This window comes from Centrocercus urophasianus, unplaced genomic scaffold (assembly GCF_019232065.1).
Source record: "Centrocercus urophasianus isolate 14NV4802_14NV808 unplaced genomic scaffold, USGS_Curo_1.0 seq_12, whole genome shotgun sequence".
Classification (NCBI taxonomy): domain Eukaryota; kingdom Metazoa; phylum Chordata; class Aves; order Galliformes; family Phasianidae; genus Centrocercus; species Centrocercus urophasianus.
Genome location: NW_024884364.1, coordinates 2,668,200 through 2,683,193, shown reverse-complemented (window position 1 = coordinate 2,683,193; position 14,994 = coordinate 2,668,200). Strand labels below are relative to the sequence as shown.

At 43.2% G+C, this 14,994-nt stretch overlaps 1 protein-coding gene across 2 annotated transcripts; it reads right to left on the bottom strand.

Annotated features, from left to right (window-relative positions):
- Positions 1–6,716: 6,716 nt before the first annotated feature.
- LOC122156155 (ubiquitin-binding protein Rv1468c-like) lies at positions 6,717–10,579 on the bottom strand. Of its 2 annotated transcripts, XM_042810703.1 has the most exons (10): positions 10,474–10,579; positions 10,188–10,226; positions 9,948–9,974; positions 9,659–9,679; positions 9,462–9,512; positions 8,221–8,247; positions 7,802–7,822; positions 7,600–7,657; positions 7,090–7,116; positions 6,717–6,848 (listed from the first exon to the last, which is right to left on the bottom strand). In XM_042810703.1, the coding sequence occupies exons 1-9, from the start codon at positions 10,546–10,548 to the stop codon at positions 7,106–7,108; spliced, it is 330 nt and encodes a 109-aa protein (XP_042666637.1). In that variant the 5' UTR covers positions 10,549–10,579; the 3' UTR covers positions 6,717–6,848; positions 7,090–7,105. The 2 variants fall into 2 exon arrangements, with proteins under 2 accessions (XP_042666637.1, XP_042666638.1); XM_042810704.1 differs by lacking the exon at positions 9,948–9,974.
- Positions 10,580–14,994: the final 4,415 nt, after the last annotated feature.

Sequence of the window (14,994 nt, the reverse complement as noted above, 5' to 3'; positions counted from 1 at the left end):
TTAAGTTTGACATTTTTGAAAGGTTAAAAAGGCTTAAAAGTGTCAGGAAATGAAACGTTTTGAGGGCATGGATGTCAAATGTTCTTTTTCATGTAAACATCAACATTATGTTTAAAGATTTTTTGTATTTAAAACATGAAAATTCCGTTTTGCTTCAGTCTGGTAACTTTCTGTTACTTCTCAGAGATGTCAGAGGCCTTCAGAGTCTCTACGACATTGGTTTTTAGCCCAGGGTGATGGACGAATGCCTTTCAGAATTTCAAAGGCTATCAGAGTGCTCCATTCTTTTCCTGGGGGCTCTGGAACCCTGTGAGTACTTCTTACAATGGTGAAAGTACAACAGGGTTGAATTCTGAGCTATGAGTGGTCTTTTGAGTATGCTACTGATTGATGCAGGTCCTCACAGTGCTTTCAAGGAACATTTAAGGTAATGAATGACCAAGCTCTCCTCACAGGTGTCAAAATGCACCTGAGTGCTGCTCTGTGCTCTGTGCTGTTATATGCAAACCACTAACATAATAGTGTGTAAGTGACTCACTATGAGGCTCAGGGGTCTGATGAATGCTTCTCTGGAGGTTTCAAAACACAGAGTAGTCCCAAGACTTTCTCCACTATTATTCTGGAATTTTAAGTCAGTGAGTGCTGACAAGGTGAATCTGAACATTTTTCTGATGGTGAAAGCACCAGTAACTCTGTGTCCTCCTGCTGAATGTGATCCTGTGCAGTGTGGATCCTCACAGTAGCTTTAAGTAGTGTACATGGGAATTAACAAATGTTCCTCAGAAGTGTTAAAGGGTTTCTGAGCGCATTTCTGAGTTTCTGTGGCCTGTTTTTAAACTTGATGGGAGATCTTATAAAGGTGAACTGACCCTAGTGGGAAAACTGCTGATAGAAAATATTGCTAAAATGTCTGCTAAAACACTGACAAATGAAAATGCTTCAAATCTGAGAAGTGCTAGCCTAGGAGCCAGGAGCATCCTTCAGAAACACAGCTGGACTCTTGAGTTGCAGGAAAGTACTTAGTAACTGGTGGCATCCTGAAGATATCAGTGATAAGATCAAAAATTTGCAACTATAACAGAAACTCATCACCTGAAGAGAAAATTGTCTAGGAATACTGAAGTTTTGCCTAAGAGATTAAGGAAGCATATAAGCTTTATTTTCATCTGCCTGACTGCAACTTCCGTGGCACATTGTGAACTTGTTCATTATTAATTTGGTTCCACACCTGGGCTCTCTTTTTGGATTCTGTCTCTTCTGAGATTTTTTTTTCTTAATTAGGCTCTTTGAGGTCTTTTTGACTGTATTACACACCTGTTAGAGGCAATTGGTAGTGATAATTTTATTAAATAAATATATATATGTATATGCATGTGTGTGTGTGTAATCAGTCATAATTAGTCTTTATATGTACAAATTATCAACGTTCTGTGCTGTCTGTGCTCCATCCATAATGCCATCATTAATCTATGAGGCTACTTGTGTGCACTGCTTCTGGTTGGGGATAGAGGAAGTTCACAATAGCAATCACTGTTGATAACATAGCAGTGTTTTAGTTGCTGTTAAGAGAAGACTGGCTATGTGCAAGAAGATGGGAGATGACACTGCCAGGACAGCTTACCCAAAATGACCAAAGGGATGTTCCAAACTGTATAGCATTATTTCTTGCAATGAAACTGTTGGGAAGAAGGAGTGGGATGTTTGGATTTAACAAGTGTTTAAGAGAAGTGTTTAACTTCTCAAGTGACTGTTATGCGTAATGAAGCCCTGCTTTCCTGGAAATGGCTAAACATCTGCCTGCCAGTGTCAACTAGTGAATTAATTCCTCATTTTGCTTTGCGTTCATGGATAGCTTTTAGTTTCTGTATAGATCTATCTTTTTTTCGTATGTTTTATAACTTTTGCCCTTCCAGTACTTTCTTCCATCCTTGTGGGAGGGGAGTGAGCTGGTGACTGTGGTGGTGAGCTGCCTACAAGGGTTAACCACAACAATCCTTTTGGCATGAAGTATGGATCTTGAAGTGTTTGAGGTAGTGACAGATTTCATTGGAACATGCTAAACCAAGTGTACAACTTACAGCTCTTCAGTTTCTAATTGACAGGCTCATGAGCATGACATAAGGCTCGTTTGTTGTATGGTATATTACAGCCTATTGCTTATTAGTGAATATGTTTTGTTTTTATTGTTTGCTATACACCTTATTATCTCAATTTTCTGTGCCTGGGAACATTCTAATTAAAGCAATGGCCATGCATCCTGACTAGGAGATGGCTATGGCATTGCTACTCTTCCTTGCTGCTATACTGGATGGGCTGGAACTCCAGTGTGAACTTGAGACAAAGGGATTGTGGCTGAGCCCATGTGGGAGCACGTACATCCCAAAGTGTCTGTAGCAGGTACAGTTTGCATTATCTACAGTCACAGATAAGGCTGTGCTGGAACAATATGAAATGTCTAGGACCATGAGTAAGTCCACATATTAGGAGATAATATCTCTGAAAGGACTGAGACTCATGGAAAATGCCAAGACAGATCATGTATACCTTGAAACAACTGTGGCTAAATCCATGCTACATGTGGATACCCCTGAAGAAACTGTAGCTCATGAATAAGTCCATGCCAAAGCAAGTGTACTTCAAGGAGTATGTGGCCGTGGAGAAGTCCATTACAGAGTAGGTAGACCTTTGAAAGGACTGTGGCTCATGGATAAGCCTATGTCAGAACAGGTGCAGATCTACGGGGTTATGGCTTGTGGACAAACCCACAAAGAGCAGGAGAATGGGAAGAATTTCATCACAGTGTTAAAAGCTATGGCCTGTTCCAAAGGGGTGATGTGTGGAGGTTGCAGTAGGTATACATTTAAACTGTTGTAACTCATTATTTGAGTTGCGTGTTATATGAACTACTACTGCAGGAACCACCCAAACCAACGGAGGAGAAACCATGCAAGTGCAACATTGGCCTAACCTGAACCAGCTTTGGAGTTGAGTAACTCCAGGCAATACTCTCTTGTCCTGAATGATCAGGAAGAAACAGAACACAAGTTATGGAATAAATGAACTTAGTAGACACTTTATGGACGTTTTACAAATGTAGCCCATAACCTAAAAGAATGGCATCTGCATTTATATCAAAAGATAGGGAGTACATGGAGTGTGGTTAATGAGGATATGTTGAATAGCGTGGAACCTGAGCATGGTTTAAATATTATAGAATATTGTACTGGTTTGTATTGGTATATTGTACTGGTTTTGTCTGGGATAGAGTTAATTTTCTTCTTTAGTGGCTAGTATGGATTTAGGATTAGAATTATGTTGATAACACGCCGATGTTTTTGTTGTTGCTGATCAGTGCTCCTACTAAGTCAAGGACTTTTCAGCTTCTCAGGTTGCCCTGCCAGCAAAGAACCTGGGGTGGGGCAGGGGAGTTGATGGGAAGGGAGAGGGTGCAATGAGAAGTGGCAGGGGGATAACCAAGACAGCTAGCCCTATCTAGCCAAAGGGATGTTCCGTATCGTATGATGTGCTGCTGAACAATAAAAATGGAGGGAGTCAGCTGGGGAGGGTCTGCGGTCTGCTTTTGCTGAGGGGCTGACTGGTCATTTGTTGGTGAACAGTGAGCAAATTACTTGTTTTATATGATAAGAGTTTTTTTATGTCTTATTATATTGTCCTTATCTCAGTCCACGAGTTTTACTTATTTTTCCTGATACCCTCTCCCATTCAGCTCCTAAGAAGAATGATCAAAAGGCTGTGTGGTGTTTAGCTTCCTGCTAGGTTAAACCTAGACTGTAAACCTGTAGACTAGAGAAAATAGCAGTGAGACCTTATGTTCATAAATGTAGTAGAGTAGTGTCCTTTCATAGTATGCTGGGATAAAGAGCTTTTATCAGTCAGATTGCACAGGGCCAGGAGATAAGGGGCCACACAGAGCTACATTCAGTGCAGTAGAATAGGCATCAAAGGAGTGTGTATAATAAGAAAATTTTACTGTGATGCTGTGTACTGATATGAGCAATGACTCGATGTTATTGTGGAGTATGAAGTACATGAAGTGTATTTTTCTGAGTAGCCTGCTGAATGAGACTTTTCCTCTGGTAGCCTAGTGAAGTGAGGTATTGAGCTGCATTTTGCATGGGAGAAGAAAATGTATATGGGAATACTGTAATAATGGATAGTGTCATGGTTCCGGCCCAGTTCAGCCTGATTCCATGACTAATGCTGAAGGTGAGACCTCTAGGGAGCACACACTGCAGAAATGAGCAGAAAAAGGGGGAGCAGTCTCATGGCTTTTGTCTTTCCCCCTGAACTGAAAATGGAAGTGGAATAATGAAGTCTTCTGGAAGATGTAGTTCATTCTTTCTCTTCTGAGAGCAGCTACTGGGAACTATCAACAAGCCATAGAACTGCGGCATTACCTCTTTAACTCCCAGTGTGCTACATGATGTTACAATGTGGAATATCAATAATAAAAAATCATAAAACCGTGACAGATAGGCAGCAGAACCTGCTGAAGAGAAAATGGCAAGGTCCTTTACTGTTACAAGTTCATACTCAGAGAAATGAGGGTAGGGATTCAGAAAGAATTCCACTGTCAGGAAATAAATCAGTCTTTTGTATAACTGGAACCAGCTGTACAGGGAGCAGCTTTTCAGAGAAACACTTAAGTGCCAAGGGGGTTGGAGCTGGAATAGGCTGCAGTGCCTGAGTCAGGACTACGTCTTAGTCTGAATTACTTACAATGGGACTACTAGGACCAAATGAGGGCTTATTCTCATTCATTCACCACTGAGAAAGCTGCTTCAGACTGAATACACTGTAAGCATTCTGCGGAAGGGAGATATCAACAAAGCGGAGTGACAGGAGCAAGTGTAAGCTAATACCTTTTCCTCATTAGCCTTGAAGCTGGGAGTACACTCCAAGCCAGGAAAGGAAAATCAGTGATACTCCTGCTGAGCTGGAGATCACTAGAGCTCATCCCTATTGCATTGAGTGTTTTATTGGTGTGACAGTCAACTGTCACAAGACCACAAAAACAAGTCTGTGCTCAGCATAAGGCTGTTCCAAGCCTAAGGCTAAAGTGAGGTGGACAAGTGTCTAGCTATACCCTCTGATGGCATTTCTAGTTGAAAACACCAGAGCAGAGTAAAGCATGGCAGAATAAAAGATCCCCCATCCCTGTCTGTTAACTGAGGTGAAGAGTGTGGCTTATTTCTCCAGCTACTTTGTTCCTGGACCACATCTGCCTGGCCTCTGGGACCAAACCCAGTGTCCAGGGATCCAGGGTCTCTGCCTAGGCTAGGGGATGCGGCTGCTGCTTTCTCCTTTGTGGGTTCAACTGGTAGCAAAGCTGAGCACATATCCCAGGGAAACACAGACATACACAGGGACATGACAGTGATGCAACAGGTCACAAAGTCTGCACCAGTCAAGGACTGCCTTCAGCAGAATTCACATAAAACACAGACAGATAGCCAAGACCCCTTCTTCTTCTCTGGCTTGTAAATACACCAGTTCACCAGTGAGGGCACATATACAAACTGAAAAATGGTAGAAGTGATTAAAAAAAAAAAATTACAGAACCTTCAGGCACATCTGCCTGGGTCAGCCCCTCTGTCTGTCCAGTACTGGCACCAATTTTCAATCACACACACACAGTTCTCACTGGCAGCCAACATGTAGTCTTTGCAGCATGTGCACGCACATGCACACACACAAGAGAGAGACAGAGTGTTCATACTACAGAAGGAGTTAGAAAAGATTACATTATAAAAATAAAATAGGACAGACTATGATGATCATTGCAGGGCTTGGCCAAACAATCATACTGGTTGGCTGCATTTCACATGCAACACTGCTTTTCTACACTCTTCCAGCCTGAGAGCACTGTGTTTCACAGTCTTATCATTTAGGATGTTTACCCTTCCTAGAAATGGCACCTGTACCTTGTTAGCTCACCAGTTAGTGTGACTGGGAGGTTTGTTTTTTGTGATTGCCTTTCACTTTAGAAGTTCTCCATCAGGTGAAAGCATTCCTACATTTACATCTGCTCAGAAATTAGGGTGAATGACCAGACTTGGTTTCCATAACATCCTCCCTTTATTATCTCTTATGCCTCAGAAAAAGACCCGTGTCCAGATACACTTAAAAGAACATTCTTCTACATACCCTTACGCTGTCCACCCCTCTGGCACGCATGAAATGCATAGATTAGAACAGGGGGAATCATAGACTGTATCATAGAATCATAGAGTGGCCTGGGTTGAAAAGGACCACAGTGATCATCTAAACTTGCTGAGGGTGCACTTGGTGCCATCATCTATGTCACTGATGAAGATGTTGAAGAGCACAAGTCCCAAGACCAACCTCTGAGGGACTCTGCTTGTGACTGGCCTCCAACCAGACATAGAACTGTTGATCACAAGCCTTTGGCTGCATCCAGCCAACCAATTCTTAATCTACTGAAGAGTCTATGCTTCAAATGCATACCTCTCCAATTTAGAAAGAAGGATGTGGCAAGGGACCATGTCAAAGGCTTAGTAGAAGTCCAGGAAGAGACTGCTAGTACTTTAGGAACTGCTCTGATCCAGATATCTGAGCAATGCAGCAGTCTGGGACAAGCCTGGCTGTAAGAAGAGAAGATATTGGTGACTCTGGAGATTGATGGATGTCTGAAAAAGTCTCACACGCAAGAAAAAAAGTCCAAGACACAGTGATGTAAGATTCAGGTTTATTTGCATTGCACCAGGAAAAGGACATAGGATCTTTGCATTTCTAAGCGAAATTCTTCATCATCAGGGTAGATTTAGGATTATAGATTGAAATCAGATGGAAAATATTCAGGAATCCTATAATTCAAGGAAGAGGATTAAAAAAATCAGTAATGTTCAAAGATTTTCTTTCTCCCTAACCCTCTCTTGTCTTAGGCTGCAGAGACAGTCAAGGCCAAGGGCTGTTTCCCCGGGCTGGAAGGAGTTCTGTTTTTCTACACTCCTCCAAAGCCTGGAAAAAGGGCAATTTCCTTCCAGCTCCCTTTGTGATTAAGTTCAATTTAATTCAATTTTTTTTTTTTTTTTTTTTTTTACTTACGTAGATGACTGGTGTCTCAAAGCTGTTCTGTAAGGGAAAAAGAGTTGTGTCAGTGCTGAAAATACTGTGTGCAGCTAGGACTTTTATTTTAATTGAGTAGTCCAGCTGCAGCATGATGGCTCCTTCATTCCACAAAATCATGAATGAGCTCAGGAAGATGATCCCCTTTACAAAGCCTTGGAGTACCTTGTAGTCATGATGCATTACAGTGTAACGTGGATGTGTAAAGGCAAGCTTATGAGTCCAACCAATAGATTTTTACTTTCTTTTCTGCACTGAAGAGTGCAGACAACTGATTCTGGGAAAGTCTGAGACTAAATGGTAGACAAGAACTCATCAAAATAAAAAATCTAGCAGAAACCATGGAAATAATGGACGTATTATACTAGTTCAGTTGATACTGTTCCCTGCTTCAAACTCCATTTTTTTTCCCTCCAAAGACACACCATCTTGTTTAACAATGATAGCAGTTTCCTGCGATCTTAAATGAAAGAAATTGGACACACTCACCGTATGGTGACTGAAGTTCTGGCCAACCGGCTGGATTCCCATCAAATCCAATACCGTTCTGCAAGAAAAACACAGCTTTAGTGGGGCTGCCCAGGAGCTCCTGGTGCTCTTTATCCCATGTAGTGCAAAGCAGAGACAACCCAGGAGCTGTTTGTGTGGGGTGGTAAGGAGAGAAGGGCTGCTTGAGTGTGGAAATACTCACCCCTAGGGTACCCTGGGGATTCTGAAAGTTGAGAGAACAGAGTGTTATGAGAATCCTACTTTGCTACCACCATGTCTACCCCCTTCCCACATTGTCCAGAACCCTTAGACTGGGGCAGAGAAAGGAGTTCAGGCTATGACCAGAGTTACATCTGTGTGGAGGCACTTAGGGGAAGAAGGATTGTAGACCCTGCGGACAAGAGTTGGATCAACGCAGAAGATGTTCCCAAAGTCCACTCAGTGCTTTCCCAAACCTAGTCCAGTCTGAAGCAGCAGACAGACCTTAGGCCAGGGCTGACTGCTCAGGGTTGGGATGTTCATGGTTTTCTTCCCCCATACCCGAACTTAAGAGCACAGGGAAAGGGCAACTGTCTGTTAGTTCCTTTTGCAATGGAAGTTGTGATCTATTGCAATACTCACATAGACGGCAGGGGGTACGAAGCCAACCTACGGTAGAGAAGGTGAAGAGAGAAAAAGAAAGATATTTGTGAGTGCTAGAGATTTTGTGAGGGCAGATGAGGTGGGGAAGGCTCAACTGAAAGTACAGGCTAGTTCTAAAGTGAGCAACTAGTCAGGCCCAAGTCCTGGTGGTCATGGCCCTCTCCAGATATAGAGTATCTACCCTGAGATTTGAACTGGGCTTTATGCAGTAACTCTCCACTGCAATATGTGGGATGCAGTAGCAAGAGTAGAGCTGTTTTCCTTTCCTATTTATACTGAGATGGACAAAAAAGAGCACAGAACAAGTGTGGGTTCCAAGGATAAGGAGATGACACCATAAAATTCTGATACCTTCAAAGCTACATTCCCATCCTCATGTGTCAGTGCTACATAATATTCCCCATCTTCCAGTACACAAACCGTGCACCTGAGACATAATAATTTGTGTTCCTCTTTCACCGCAATTCTTCCCATCTCTTCGTTCTCCTTTTTCAGTAATCTCAAAGTGCTCTGCTTTGGGCATTTGTATAGTTGTGTCCTTATCTTCATGTATTTCTGAGTTTGCAGTATCTCACAATACTCTTCCTTCCTCTTTCCTCATGTCCCATTGTTTTGGAGTTTGTCCCACATCTCACAACCTCACAATTCCTACTATGCTTTCAGTGTTCCAGGCTTTGTCTCAGACAATTGCCTCCTCCATTCTACACTAAGACCAACTTCCAAGGATCTTCTAGGACCTCCAGGATAAGACATATTTTGCTGAAGTCTGAAACACCCACTGCATGAATTCTGTACAAGAGTGCACTTCAGTTCTCCCAGCTCCTATCACCTCCCAGTTCCCTGTATTTTCAGAACAAGCGAAGTGAAGGGGCAGAAGTCAATGCTCCTCTCCCACACTAAAAGCAGACTGCAGATAGCACTGAGGAAAACTTCCTGGAAGGATTCTGTAAAGGGCATTATGGCAACTAGAACAAGTTGGAATGGCTTGGAAATCCCACTGTGCAGAAAAAACTACTCTTTTCTTGAGAAGTAGCATAGTACTGGTGGCACTGGAGCAAGAAGAAATAATGAATCCACATTTAGTGAGGCTTTTGACAATGACAAATGTCCAAGAAGTTAAGGGCCAATCTTTACTCTGCACAGAGAAGAGAATGGATATTCTGTGGGCTTCTTTCCCCAGACTCATCCTCAGTTACCCCAGAGAGTGCCTCAGTTCTTACCCCATTATCACTGAAGGTCTGACCAGCAATCCCGCCAAGGCCGCCACCGTTCTGCAAGAAAAACACAGCTTTAGTGGTGCCTTACCAGGATCTCCTGATGCTCTTTATCCCATACAGGGCAAAGCAGAGACAATCCAGGAGATGTTTGTGTGGTGTGGGTAAGGAGAGAAGGACTGCTTGAGTGTGGGAGTACTCACCCCTAGGGTACCTTGAGGTTCCTGAGAAGTTGAGAGAACAGGGTGTTATGAGAATCCTACTTTTCTACCACCTTTGTTCATTTCCTACCCCTCCCAGCTTGTCCAGAACCCTAAGACTAGGGCAAAGAAAGGATCTCGGCTATGTGGGGAGTTATGTCTGGGTGAAGACACTTAGGGGAAGAAGGTGTGTAGATCCTTCCTCCATATCCAAACTTGGGGGCACAGAGAAAGTTCAACTGCCTGTTAGTTCCAGTTGCAATGGGAAGCTGTGGTCTGTTGCAATACTCACATAGGCGACAGGGGGGATGAAGCCATTCTAGAAGCAGAGAAAATGGAGAGAGAGAAAGAGAGAGAGAGGAGAGAGATTTGTGAATGCTTACGCATTTTTATGAGCATCACCTAGGACTGTGATGTTGTGTAATTCTGGAATCTATCTTCTTCCCAAGCTTGTCTGGCTTTATCAGCCTGGCTTTCAGAGAAAGGTTCTGCCCCCTCCTCTGTGGTTTGACTCATATCCCCGCACACTCACCCCATTGTTGAAGCCGCCTTCTCCAACTTGGTTCCAGTCCTGAAAGGAATACACAGAGTCTATAGCTGTAGTCTTGTCATGACTAGAGCCAGGAACAATCAGGACCAGATGGACAGCATGAGGAATAAGGCCCCCGGAGTGCTCCAAGTTCTAAGACCTACTACAGTTGTAGAACAGCTGGATGTTCTTAGTCCCTTGACCACCTCCTCCCCATCACAGTCCTTTTACAATCCTACTAACAGTTTCCATATACCTTGAATTACCCAGCCCCTCCCATTTTTCCTACCAGGGGAAGTGCGTTTGTGCCTCCGAGCACTAGGAGACAAACAGCCAGGACCGCAACACAGATCTGTCCCTTCATGGCTTCTTTCTTCCAACAGAGTACTCAGTACTTCAGGCTGGAGCAATGCACAATGCTGAGCCTGGGGCTAGATTTATAGGGCACAGCCAGATCTTGCCACATCAGCCTTGACTGAGCCAGCCCTGATATCCTGACCAAGCCCATGTTTTTCCTGCTATCATGTGCCCCTACCTTGGCTTATCACTACCTCCTAATCTCCCTCCACCACTCCTTTTTTTGGACAATACCTTTGTTTTGATCTTTCAAGGGGGATGTCAACCGTTTCACACCCAAACTCCATCTTAGATCTACCTTTGATATTAGATCAGTATGTTTGAGCTCTGGGACAGAGCAGTTCGGAATTTTTCCACAGATGAGGAAACATCCCAATTCCTGGCCCCAGCTCCTATCCCACAACTGCCTGATTCCAGTGACAAGTGATTTGTTCCTCTGGGTGGTGATATCTTGTCACTCTGTGGGATATCCACAGCCCTCCTGTAATGCTGTGTTCTGACTGTTTGGTTTTAGTAAGTCTCCCAAACTCAAGAGGAACCTACATATTCAGATTTAGCTCTGTCCTTCTCCATGTCTGGGAGATGTCTCCTTTGTGCCACGTTTCCCTAGGTGCTTTGCTTTAGGAGGAGGCCAGAGAATGACTTTCCAACAACCTTGGTTGTTTTGGCAAAGATCGTTACCAGCTCTGACTTTCATCAATTTTCAGACATAATGAACCTGACAGTGTTTTTGGCAATGACTTTGAGCATGGCCTCCTCCTGGCCAGTACTGGCAAATAGGACAAAAGTATCTCCAATAAATATTTGCCAGTGTTATCAAACAAGGTGCCTATTCAGAGAGAAAGCTGCACCCAGAATGGCCCAGGGGCCTCATGGTAATTTCACAGTAATAGGAGTGTTTCTGCAGTGGGCACCCTGGAGCTGGAGGTTTGAAACTTTCCATCCCCTCATCACAACAGACTGGGCAAAGCTGAGACCAGTGTTCCAGGAGGCAGCTCAGGAGAGGACTGAGGCTTGCTGGGACAACACACTACTACCTTCATGGTGCCTTTTGTCAATAAACTACCATCCCTGGGGCTCTGATAGTCAGAATAGAGCTGTCACAGCCAAGAAGGGAATAATCTTCCACTCTGCTTCACACTAGGAGCTTCAGAGATCATGGAGATGGTGTGAGCTGGAACACAAGGCAGGTGCAGAGAGGTTCAGGGTTCTGGGTTTGTGCAGCCAGGAAGCAAGCATCAGTTGCAGTCTCTCTTTCCTCAGACAGAGCTGAGGAGGGGTTGGACACAGACTTGGAGGTATGCAACAAAGGACTGAAAGTTGATAGGCATAAGCTGGATTGGGAGTTATCCTACTAGGGCAGAGAGACAAATCATTTGCCAGAGACGTGAGGCAGCCCTGGGCAGAGTAAGTGAGAGATTGGTTTGTACCTGGGAACATTTTCCAAACTGCCCTCACCCTGTCCATGTGAGATCTGTCCTGATGCTGCTTGAACTCCAGCAAGTTCAGTTCCAAGGCAATTTCTCTGGGGAGCCTGTTCCAGGGCCTGACTACCCTTTAGTGAAGAATGTCTTCTTAACAGCCAACTTGACCATCCTCTAACACAGTTCCATGCTGTTCTCTCAAGTGTTTTCACTGCAACCAGAGAGAGGAGATCACATTGCCCTTGTGAGAAAGCCATTCGCCACAATGAGGTCTCCCCTCTGTGTTCTTCCTCTGGGCTAAACAAACTAAAGGGACTTCAGCCATTCCCAGTACATCTTCCCCTCTAGACCTTTCATCATTTGGACCTCCTTTGGACACTGTTTAATAATTTAATGTCCTTTTTGTACTGTGGCACCCAATCTGCACCAGTGTGGAGTGTACAGCAGGACAATTACTTCCCTTGATGAGTTAGCAATGCCATACTCGATGCACTCTGGGATATGGTTGGATTGGGAGCCAGTATAGCTGTATTCTCACCTCAGCTTGGAGAAGAAAATAGGAAGCCAGACATTCATGGAAGTATGACTTTATCTGCTGGCCAAAACCTACAAGCCCATACAGGTGGAATTCAAATTTGGCCATATCCATACCCACTCTGTCATTCACAAGGGTTCCCACGTTCTTCTACCACTCTGAGAGATGTATTCTTGGATGACTGTAGGAGGAGGATGAAAAAGAGGAAGAACAAATACAGGGCCCAGAGTTTTGCCTCCATGGTTAATGCAGTGCAGGGCTGATGGGAACCAGAACTTTGGACAGATGGTTGAACTGAATCCCTCCTCTTCACCAACAGGGAACAGTTTGACCCTTGTCTAATGTGTTTGGCACTTGACATAGGCTCAGAGTGCATCATAGATGCGAGCAGAGAGGTTTGTGCCTGGAGAGGGAGAAGGGATAGAGGTTGTGTTCTTATGTGTGTAAGAAATTATGTGCTTGTTTATATGTAGGCAGTATAGCATGCACAACAGGTGGGTAGGTGTGCAATCATTTACGTGTTACCTCAAAAGAATGTGCATGCACAGGAAGTATGTTTAATGTTTATTGTGTGTATATATGAGATGAGTGTATATGCACTTGAGAAAATACGCATGAGTATGTGTCTATTCACCACGATGAGTAAGCAATGGTGTGTATGTGATATGATGTATGTGCATACATACACTACATATATGCGTGCATGTGTGTGTGCATACTCATGCGTGTGCATTTGACCAAACATCAGAGAGTAATTACAGCACTGCTCACAGAGAGCAGCTCCCAGAAGCAGCCAGTAGGTACAGAAGTTTGGGCAACAGTCTTCGTCTCTCCTTTTTGATATTTGAGAACATTCTGGATTGAGGTAAAAGAGCCCCAGAGAACACCAGGCAGTCCTCTGATAAACTCGATGATGCTTGCTCTTGTTAGGCAAAAACAAAAGTAATGGAAGCAATTAGTGTCTGGGCCCAAGGAAGTTGTGGATGCCTCTAGCAAGATCAATGATCTTCTAATGAACATGCTTGACCTCAGGTGCTGAGAGCATGATATTCTGTGGTATGGAATATACCTTTGATCAGTTTGGGTCAAACATACTGTTTGTGTTCCTTCCCAGCTTCTTTTGCTCCCCAGCCTCCTCAGTAGTAGAGCAGTGTGAGAAGCTGAGAAGTCTTTAGCTTAGTATAAGCTTAGTATAAGCACTGCTCTGAAACAACTAAAATGTTGATGCATTATAAATATTATTTTTCTACTAAATCCAAAAGAAGGCACCACACCAGCCACTATGGAGAAAACGAATTCTATTTCAGCTGAACCCAGGACCATATTCACCTCTTATTCTGTATTTTCCATCATACTGGAAAATACGTATACTTTCCAGTCTGTACACATTAAACATCATCATCCTTCTTATCCTTTGAAAAACAGGTATGATTCCCCTACTCTGTGAGCCTTCCCTTTAAATTGTCTCTTTAAAACATCTGTTGAGCTCATTTTAGTACATGACTTTGGGTTCCATCTGTCGTAACAGTCCTTCAGGGCTGGAGAGTTTCTGTGTGGTGTTAGATTGTTGTATGCTGAAACCGGTTCTGGCTCTCTCACATCTGCAGTCATCAAGTTATATCACCACTGTCCATTTCTTGGTTCCATCAAAATTCATTCTTCATCAGTCTTGGTGACTCTTAATGGTACTACTGGTGATATGACACATATCAATCATAGTATCAATGACATACAGTATTATATAGCAATTAACACGATACAAGTCAAATTATTGGCAATTCTCACCCAATATTGAATTCCCTTGAGATACATACTGGACTTCCTCATTCCAAATGCACACCGGCTCCTGATCACAACCAGTCTCACAAATGGCTTTGTTTTTACTCAAGGCAGGAATAATTCTGACTGTCTTGCCCAGAATAATTTTTAGGTGCACTACAGAGACTTTATTCCCTTCTACAGTACGTAATAATTTTTGACTGAGCAGAGCCAGCTCGACTGACAGATCTGCTAGTATCGAGTAACCACCTGTCTTTTGGTAGACATGTATATCTGAATGTCCCAGCACCCAGTGCTCTCAGTGAGAGAGAGAGGCTTTACCCACTTGGCTTGCTTGATTGCTTTGCATGTTTCACATTCATAGATTATCTGTGCAGTAGTGCCCATTATCAAGTCCACCCCTTGGTCATGAGCCCATTTATATATTGCACCTCTTTCTTGGTGGCCTGAGATATCATAAACCCACCAAGCTATAAATAATTCAGTTTTACATTGCCAGTCCAAATCCAATTAAGGCCACTCAATCCTCATATACTGATCCACTTGCTTTAAAAAAAATTTTTCTTTTCTTTTCTTTTCTTTTCTTTTCTTTTCTTTTCTTTTCTTTTCTTTTCTTTTCTTTTCTTTTCTTTTCTTTTCTTTTCTTTTCTTTTCTTTTCTTTTCTTTTCTTTTCTTTTCTTTTCTTTTCTTTTCTTTTCTTTTCTTTTCTTTTCT

What these genes read in the sequence shown, in the direction of transcription:
- LOC122156155 (XM_042810703.1), bottom strand. Translation starts at nt 10,548, where the DNA reads ATGAAGGGACAGATCTGTGTTGCGGTCCTGGCTGTTTGTCTCCTAGTG. An exon ending in AAGGCGGCTTCAACAATGGG is followed by an intron (nt 9,975 to 10,187) that starts GTGAGTGTGCGG and finishes CTCTGCTTCTAG; the next exon opens with AATGGCTTCATCCCCCCTGT. An exon ending in AGACCTTCAGTGATAATGGG is followed by an intron (nt 8,248 to 9,461) that starts GTAAGAACTGAG and finishes TCTCTACCGTAG; the next exon opens with GTTGGCTTCGTACCCCCTGC.